The 10242-nt window shown below is 37.7% G+C and overlaps 1 protein-coding gene across 1 annotated transcript; it reads right to left on the bottom strand.

The window, feature by feature from the left end:
* Window positions 1-1638: 1638 nt before the first annotated feature.
* LOC126709781 (uncharacterized) lies at window positions 1639-3607 on the bottom strand. The gene is made up of 2 exons (XM_050410123.1): window positions 3308-3607; window positions 1639-1867 (listed from the first exon to the last, which is right to left on the bottom strand). Exons 1-2 carry the CDS (start codon window positions 3488-3490, stop codon window positions 1706-1708), a joined length of 345 nt encoding a protein of 114 aa, XP_050266080.1. The 5' UTR covers window positions 3491-3607; the 3' UTR covers window positions 1639-1705.
* Window positions 3608-10242: the final 6635 nt, after the last annotated feature.

The following is a 10242-nucleotide window of genomic DNA, read 5'->3' as shown; positions in this document are numbered from 1 at the left end:
TATTAGTGAAACATTGAATGTATTCTTTAATTTTGACACTTAAGTAGTTTCATCGTTCATTTACGAAAACTTTTACAAGGAATTAGAGTATAAACGAAGAAGAATGAAATAAAATATAGTTATTCTTTTCTTTATATTGGTTTGAGAGTTTAATAAATGTAATTGATTGTGTACCTTTTATTTCTAATTTCTTATAATGCTTCAAATTGAACAATTTTGATGTTGCCTATACAGTCATGAATTGATGCAATAGTTTGATTCAAGAATAAACAAAACTTTATTGAAATGTGCACTTTGATTACATGGCTATTAGAGCAAAAGCCCTATATATAGGGGTGTGCGCGGTTCGGTCGGCTCGGTTTTTTCTCAAATTTGTTACCGAACCGATAGGGATCGGTTTTATAATAATTAAAACTGATGCATACCGATTAGGGTCGGTTTTCCGACCTATAATGGTGCGGTTTAATCGGCTCGGTTTAATCGGTTTGGTCGGTTTGAAACATTAACAATTTTTTTTCTTTTTTTTTTATAATAAAAAAAATTTGTTCAACCTGTAAAAATAATCTGTTTAATGAAACTTTATAAAAAAAATCTGTTCACCCAAACAGTAATGATCCAAAACCTGTGCAAAAAATCTGTTCACATGAAGACATATTAGAATATTAAAATGAGAAACAAGGAACTCAAGAATGGATAAACAATCTGAAAAGCCCCAACACCTTGTGGCTTCCTTGTGACAGAATACTATTTGCTAAGGATATGTAAGGAAAATATAGGCCTCAAAAGAAATGAAATGCTAAAATAACATACTTGAACAGTTGTTTCCTATACCTTATCTAAGAACACCTTTATCAACTCTAGTTTCAAACTTCAATTCAAAACCATACGTCATTATGAGGAAGGGAGCCATTATGCAAAAAAAAAAAACTATTGATTTACCACCAAGAAAAAAGTCTCTAAAGGAAAAGAGTCAACAAAAGAGGCTCTCATGCCAAGCCAACCTCAGAGGCATATAAAACTTTAGACATACTTTTACTGGAAAAGAAAATTACCTATAAGTGGTAGAATGCCATAAACGAACAGTCCCATCTTCAGACTCAGGTGAGAGGCGAGAACAAGAGAAAGAGTTAAAGGATGGACACAAAAGAATTAATTTATACTGGGCAGAATCTGAAAACCTAAACCAAAACGGCACCGTTTTGTTTTGTTTTTTATTTATTTTAATAACACTTAGATCATACGATACGACAACGTTTTATTAAAAAAAAAATTAAAATGAGAACCTGTGTTTGAACGACGCCGTAGTATCTACCATCTAAACTAAACTAAACAGACTAAACTTGGGAGAAGAACAGAGAACTCAGATCAGAAAAACTGGAGAAGCCGAGAAGTGAAGAACGATATACATACAGGTATCGGTTCGGTTCGGCATGTATCGGTTTCAGATTTCCAGCTCTGGTGACCGCACCGCACCGGCATCGGGATTCCCTTCGCGCTCCGATCGCCGGCATCGGCTTCGTCGGTCGGTTGCAATGGCGGTGCGGGACGATTGGCGCCGGTCGGTTGGATCGATGCCGGTGACTTTCTGCTCACCCCTACCTATATATATATATTCATCGGCAATGATTTATTTCACCAAAAAAAAACCTAAATTTTGCATTCACAAAATTTGTAAGGTCTACATGTATTCAAAAAATATATATTTCTACAATACTTCTTCATAATGGTAGAACTTATACAAGTGTGAGAACATGTGGTCTTCACTAACACAAAACAATCTAAACTTCAACACTAATCCCTCCAACACGTGCCTTTTCTTGCTCTCAATGATCAAAAGAATATCATACCTATAATCATGCCATTCAACCTGACAAAAGAACAAAGAGTGATTTCAATGATAAACATATATCAAAATTTCCAATTAATAGCAAGCACAAGTAAAGCCATAAGATCATTATCATTACTTAATTATGTAAGTTTGTTGAGGGTTTAGCTTAGGAGCTTCCATCTTAAGAACTCAACTAAGGGACCAAAATTAAAAGTGAAATACAAAACAAATCATATAGTCCGAATGTTCATGAGATGCATTTAATTTCGTTGTAATCAATGTCGTAATATAATAGGTGCATAGCCCAATTTTAATGTGGCAATTAGACAATAACAAATGCATTTTGCATTAAGGAGAAGCAAAGATGAGATATTCACCAATTGATGTGCATTAGGCTCCAATAAAGGTTGCATTGAAAGAATCTAAAAACAGATCCAAGGTATTTAGTGGCAAATGCAAGTGACAATATTTTGGCAAAAAAATTTATTTCAAAACAAGCCAATTAAATTCACAGCATGCTCAAACTGTTTAAAGCTTCTGTGATGGAAAAAAACAACAGGGAGCACCAACTGGACAAAAACAAGAAATCAAGGAAAGAAAAAAAAAATCAAACCATTACACAAGAAATTATTTTTTAGCAAGGACCAAAAGAGAATGGGGAAATCTTTGAAAAAGAAATCAAGAAAAGAGGGAGAAAACTTCAGAGTTTCTCTAACAGATATTTTCACAGGCATCTTCTGTGCATTTCCAAAATCAACATTAAAAGAAAAGATAATAAACAACTACTACCAAACTCAAACCACAATAATGACAAAAAAATGGAATAAGAGAGAACTAATACATTGTGACAAACTTCAAACTAAGAAATTATCATTAAGCTAAGAAAGCATAGTATGTTTCAATGAAAGAAACTAAGAAAGGGATTATCGTTAGTGCTATAAATGAAACAAAGGGATAAGCTTTGGCAAAGAAATCAAAGAAAGGAAAAAAAATCCATAGAGAATAACCAAGAAGAGAAGTTCAAGTTTTCAAAGATACGATACTAACATAAATTCAATTATAATCACAATCTTAGCACCAAACTAACATGAAAATCCACAAAAAAGAAGAAGAAAAAAAAAAGACTGAATACAAAGAAATAAACTAAAACTCTACAAAGCATTTCATCAAACACCTTCAATGCCCACCCAAAAAATAGCAAAATCACATTGACTTCACTCTCAGCAAGTAATTACAATAGTTACACTAGAAGTAGATATATAATTGTAACCATTATTTAATTTCAGCTTCGTGTATTTTACTCATACCAACTTTATTTAACTTCAACTTTTATCACTCTTAATCATGCGTAGAAATATTATTCCAACAAATAGTTCAAGGTAACCTTAATTAAAGGAAAACGATTCACGGGTGAATGGTGATACCATCCCAAAAATAAAACAAAAAATGCAAGATAAACACACAAAAAAAAAAAAATACCGAATTGACAGATCCGGCGAGGGAGACTGTTGGCTGGATTGATGTGATGGCAGCAACTTGGAGACGATGGCTGCAAGGAGAAGCTCGGCCACGGCTGGGCTTAGGAGAACAAGAAAATAGAGAGAGGCATTTCAAGAGAGGAGAAGCCACACCAGAATGAACCACCGGAGGTGGTGGCGGCATGGGATTCGATGGCTGCTAGCTGCCGCCATGGGTGTCCCAAATAGGTTTGGTGGAATGGAAGAGGGAGGGAGAAACTGAAATTTTGAAAATTTGAGAAAAGAGTGTGAATAGTTGAATCTTGAAATGAGAAAGTGAAGTTAATGGAGCACACGGATTGTTGACGTGGCTTAAATAATGTGTCAATTTCTGAAGCATTAGATTCAATGAATGGTTGAGATTTGAGTAATTGCACACCGTGATCTCAATCCGCATGAAAGCGGTTGTTCATAACTTGGGATTCTGAGCTCTACCACAAACTCTAAAACTCATGTCCCTAGTGTGCCTACATATACTGCGCCAGTCAAAAAACGATTTTTGCATAAAAGAGAGCTCAGCCACTCTCAAAATTATTCACGATTGGTTGGTTCCCCATGCCAGATGTCTGAGTTTGGCGTTCCTAGAGAATTGATCATCATTATCACAGATATGATTCAAAGTTAGCTGAGATGACAAGTTGCGATGGATATATGAAAAAATGTGTGACAACTTGTCATTTCATCAAACTTTTTTTAAAACCACTATAAAAACAAGTACACTGAAAGTACGTCGATTGTCATGTGAATATTGTCTGCTAGTCAAAAAAGTACATTCAAACATAATTTTCTGCATATCCAACGCCCTTCAGTATCTTTCTCCTTAACAAAAACATTAGACTATTCGCTAAAATAAAAAAGCACAGCAAACAAATTAGCGATCAACTTACGTATATTCAAAACAATTTGATACTGAGCTGGCCCAAAGAATTAGAATAATGTGTAATAATATTGCAGTAGGTAGCATTGCTAGCATCCTCCCAGTTCATAGCTAAAAAATGGGTTTGACAAAAAGCAATCACAAACAATAAAATCCACTTCTACCAAGCCATGTGGCCTTCGCTTGGATGTTTTCATTGGAAATATCAGGAAATGCCAATTGGTTGAACTACAAGCTCTCGGCAAGCAAAATTTATGTTAAGAATCTTAAGATCAAAGAAAGATAGCTTTATTTCTAGCATGAAAGAACTGACAATCCTCAAGGACTTTCAAATTAAAAAAGGACTTTCAGAAGCATCTACATAAATGTGTGTATGTATGACGTGCCTACATGCTCCTGCACATGTGTATCAGTGTATGTATGTGTTGAGGTTAGGTACATTTACCCAGAACCTCAATCGGCGAAACATACAGATCACAGGATTTGCCAAGATGCCAGTTAAGATTGTATTTTGGCTTGGTGAAAATTAAGGTGGTACTTAGGCAAAAAGAATTTAGCACAGAGATAGATTTCATCCATTGTGAAGAGCATCCAAAGAGAGTTATAGTCCAATCATCCAAAAGAGAGAGAGACAGAGAGAAATAACATCATCAATTAGAGAACTTAGAATTGTGATGACATTCACCTAAAGCAGATTGAACCACACGGTATCTACAAAACAACATCAACTTCATGAAAGCACAAAATAATTAATTCAAGGTGTAAACACAGAAGCTTAAAGTCACATCTTGCCCCATAACAGACCACATTCTGTCACAACAACAATTGATCCGAACCCCAAACAGGAAGTGTGTCGCCTGCTCAAGTGTCACCTATGTATAAAACACAAAGCACTGCTGCAACTGGTGCATCAGGATGTACATCCACTAACCAGAAAACACTCATGTCTGTCCTAGAATCATCTACACAGAAATGAACATTGCAGCCCTATAAATGAGTGATGTAGAAACACAAAGGAAAAGATTCTTCAATTTGTAAGGAGCATCATCAGAAATATAAGAGTTCCAAAAGCATAATATAACCTTCAATACAATTGCTTCTGGTACTTTGGTTAAAATACCCCATAAAATGGTCCTGAAACCTATCATTGCAAGATTTCTTTCTTTTTAGTAAGTCTCTCACTGCCATATTTCAACAATGTTGTGATGCAGGAATCATGCTGATCATAGTGAAAAGAATGAGTGACGCTAGTGAAGCCTCACCCAATTAAGAGGAATAAATATATGCCACATATTGCAATGGCATGACACCACAAGCACGATCACATACAAGCATATGAATGGCAAGGTATAAGGCCAACCAAAATGGATTTCCTTTCTTCTTTTTTTTGGGTTGATAATTCAATGTTACAGGGGGGGGGGGGGGGAGATTCAAACCCTGGCTCTCCTCATAAAGGAGACCAGGCAATTCCACTAAATTAAAAGGCTCTTGGCACGAAAAATTGGAAACTGTAATTAAGGGCCAGAAAGAATGAGTGCCCACACACGAAAGCAAGATCACATGTAAGCATACGCTACAATTGTTTTCTAATACAATTACAGACACGGTTACTTCTTCAAGTATTCTTATTTCTGTATGCTCAATCTACAAGTACTAGAAAATCTGCATATTAAGTGTTCCGTTTTGGGACTATCTATGTGGACCTTCTAATTGTGAGCATAAAGAATGATAAGTATTCAACTAACAGAAATGCTATTGGATTTGCACGATCAGACTACTTTTATCAGCTACATTATTCATATATACTATTACTGATCAAGGCTACGGGCAATCTAACATGAAAATCAATTAAAGTGTTTGTGACAGTCAATTAAAGTGTTTGGGGAATGAAAAGAGATTTTGTCTTCCAAGGAGTGGGATTGAAAGTAGAAAAACTCATAAAGTCATCCTAAAAAGTTCACCGATGAAGAAGGAGGAATTTGATTGAAATGCTTTAACCATTTCTTCAACCAGTCTACTTTACACCACGGATGTTATATATTCACTTTCCAGGGTCCTATCTTCTTCGAGAAGTCGATCGAATAAAAATCCGATGGGGCGGTTACGTAATCCGAGATTTGTTTATTGCTGAGGAGCAGACGGAAGGGTAACACGCGATTCGGATTTCTGAGTCTATAGGAGTACGAACGACAGCCAGTGCTAACCCAGATCCTTTCAACCATCGGCTCCCAGATCCGGTCGTCCCAAGCCGCCTTGAGCCACCGCTTGTTCACAGACGCCGCTCGTCCCAAGGTAACCACATCCACGCGCTTCAACACGTTGACTAGAGTCTCCTTCTTCAAATCCCCAAACCCAGTTTCTCTTCCCTCTTCTTGTTTCCTGAAAGGGTGAAGAGGCACGCCAAAGATTCTTTTAAAGATCCGAGAGAGGAGCCGGTCGTCCAAAACCGTCTTGCGCCACATCTTGTTCACGCACGCCGCTCGTCCTAAGGTATATACATCCACGCGCTTCAACACGTTGTGAAGCGTATCTGGGTCCAAATCCATAAACCCAGTTTCAGTTTCAGTTTCAGTTTCACTTCCCTCTTCTTGTTCTTGTTCTTGTTCCTCGACTACCTTCTTGTTCTCGTCCTGTTCTTCATTCTCAACTAGCCCACGACCACGACCACGAGGATGCATCTTGTCAAAGAAAACACTTTACTTGCAGTGGACCTTCTGGTAATAGTATTAGTGGAGAGTGGAGACAAACCACTTGAGCTTCATTACAGGGGGCTTCTCATATCAAATTCAGATCTAAAAGAAGGGAGAAATAATAAATTTGGGGGTTTAGGTTTTACTGTTTTAGACGGTGAAACGCTCCTCTTCTTTCCCATATCGCAAATCTCATTGCAAATGTAATTCCCATACTGAATAAACTCCATGGGATCAAGGACTTTCTCAAGCCTTCAATTTGGAATTTATACATATATATATTGGACAGTTTATGATTAAACAGAGCACAGGAATGCAAGACACACAAACCCAACACCATAGATTATATATGAATTAACATTAGATTATATCATCGTGGACTGTTTCTCATTGTTTCCCTCGCACTTGAATAAACTCCATGGGATCAAGGACTTTCTCAAGCCTTCAATTTGGAATTTATACATATATATATATTGGACAGTTTTTGATTAAACAGAGCATATTAAACAGAGCACAGGAATGCAAGACACACACAAACCCAACACCATAGAACCCACAAGCATACCAACACGGCCAAAGCAAACCCAAAACCCCAAAATCCCAAACCAAACACACACAGAAAATACCCATTCTGAATAAACCCAGATTCAACGCAAAATACATAGCAAACTTCTAGCAATTTCGGAATAATCCATGAACAAAGAAAAAAGGATAAGAAATGACCCGTACCTTTGAGTGATTGGGTCAATACTTCCCCAAATCTGAGATCGCACAGACCTGCTAAATCACGCACACACAAAAAAGAAAAGGAGATTGAGATGATGAATAGAAAAGGAGTAGAAGAATCTAATGACCCATTCTGAATAAACCCAGATTCCACGCAAAATACATAGCAAACTTCTAGCAATTTCGGAATAATCCATGAACAAAGAAAAAAGGAAAAGAAAAGACCCGTACCTTTGAGTGTTGTTCTCTTTTCTCTGTGAGCAAGAGGGAGGCAGTGGAGACGCAGAGCAAGATAAAGGGTTATCGGGAGGCAGTGGAGACGCAGAGCAAGATAAAGGGTTATCAGAGTTAGGTGCTAAAATATTGAGTGAAAAAAAAAAAAAAAAAAAAAAAGGCGTGGGAAAAACTTTTTATCACTCTTGTGGGTCGAACCAGTGCGCTGGTTCATTAGCGTGTTTTCTTAGGCGGGAAAACTGAAAAACAAAAACAACTCCAACAGAAAATTATTTTGCCTTAGAAAATAGAAAATTAATTTTGAAAACAGAAAACTAAAGAAAAAAAATAGTTACCAAACATCGCCTAAGTAATTTTGTTTAAGATTAAGGGTCCATTTGGATACAATTGAAAACTGAAAAACACTGTAGCAAAATAATTTTTAAATGTGTGAATAGTACCGTGGGACCCATTTTTAATGAAAAAGTGGCTGAAAAATGAAATTTGTGGCTCCGTAAACAGTAAAATTTGTGCTGAAAAGTGGAAAAAGTCAAACTTTGTGGTTACTGTTCATGAACAGTAGCCATGTTGGTCTCTCAAACGCGTGCAAAAAAAAAAAAAAAAAAAAAATGAGAACAGAAAACGCAAAATGTGCGTTTGGGAAATGCAAACGCGCTTCCCAAACGCACACTAAGAGTAATATAAATGGAACGAAATGAAATCATTTTATGACAACAACACTAATATATCATTATTTTAATATAAAGAGTTGAATGTATTGAAGCATTTTGAGAGTTTTAATGAAAATTTCATTAAACTCAATTCTATTTCCTTCTATACCTCCCAATCTTAAGGGAAACGAAAATTTGAGGATTTAAGGGGAAAAAAAAAAAAGAGAAATAAATATTCTCTCACATCCAAACAAAATAATAGAATGAATATTCTATTATTCTTTTTTTTTTTTTGGAGAAAAATTCTATTATTCTTTTAATTTCATTCTCTTCTCCTATCGAGAAATTAAAGGTTATCATGGTAGATTGCATCTGTAGGGTCACAGTCCAGAACGAACCGAAATTGTAGTTGGGTCAGGATGTGAATGCGCCCATACAATATCATTTGTAGAGAGTGGGATCTAAAGGCTAAGTCATGTTCACCCGACAGTGGTTTTGTTAAGCTGTTCATACATGGTTCAGGTGTATTCACCTTTGGAACCCCTCCCTCTCCCTGTGGGACTCGAGGCCCCTGTTTAGGTTACATATTTTTTCTTTTATACTAGCATGCGTTCAATTTCCTTCGTCCACGTGTAGGGTCGACCTTTCCAAGACTAATACTTGTCCCATCTGTCCCAGACCTAAGTCGTTGGGAGTGGCTGATAAAGCCAAAGAACACGGCTCTGTTAGGTGCAAAGATCAGTTTGGGAAAGACAGTAAGGTCAGCCTTTCCTAGATATTTCAGATTTTCTTTTAAGATTGTCCCTATGCCGCTTTTGCCCCTTTTCCTGATGGAGCTTTGGACCAAACCGAGGGCTGCACCGTCCTCGGCTGCCTCTTTGGGCCCATGTGTGCTTTACACTAATGAGCTTGGACTAACATCTTCTTCGGATTGGGCCTTAAAGCCTCCCATGAACAAATGGGCCTAGCCCACATATTGTTGGGCCCCACAATAGCCCCTCAAAACCCTGCTGTCCGACCTCTTGGTTGGAAAGGGGGGTTTTGGTAACTCCGAGTCTTCATTACTGCTCATTTAATTCGACCCTTCCCTGGCGTTGGCAATTCTCCAAATACCCAGGAAACGCTCCAACCTACGAGATATCATCCTTGATTTAGCCTTGATACGTTCTGTCCGTTTGGTTACCCGAAGTAGGTCTTTAATGTTTTCCTTTCACGAGACCTCTCAAATTCAATGGATGCTGATGACGTGGGGGAGCGGAACAGGCGTATTCTCGCTGGCAGATTTCCTTGAAGCTCTGAACACATTTAATGATATCCTTTTCGTCCCTTATATAAAGAGGGTGGACATGAGTTGTTTCTTTCATAAGTGAATCCCTTAATCCCCCAGAAAACTGAAGTCCTCAGATTCCCCCCAGAATTTATACTTACCCTCTGATTATACCTCGACTCGTAATACGTTCACCACAGTCATAGGTGATGAAGAAACCTTCTCCCCCCCAAAAATACCTTGTTCTGACTAAGTTCGAGATGGCTCGATCGGGGCAAGGATGGCGGAGACTCAAGATTTGTCTCGCCTATCTTTCAGCCAAAATCCGAAGCAGGAACTCGTCACGTCGCACCTTCGACGTGACCGAGCCGAGGACACACAACATTATCACCACCCGCTCTTTCATGAGCGTATCTAAGGTGGTATCGGTGTGCTAGGAGTCAGGACGGGGGC

Source organism: Quercus robur, chromosome 2 (genome assembly GCF_932294415.1).
Source record: "Quercus robur chromosome 2, dhQueRobu3.1, whole genome shotgun sequence".
Lineage (NCBI taxonomy): Eukaryota > Viridiplantae > Streptophyta > Magnoliopsida > Fagales > Fagaceae > Quercus > Quercus robur.
Note: the sequence above shows the minus strand (reverse complement) of the source record. Positions and strands in the feature narration are given on the sequence as shown.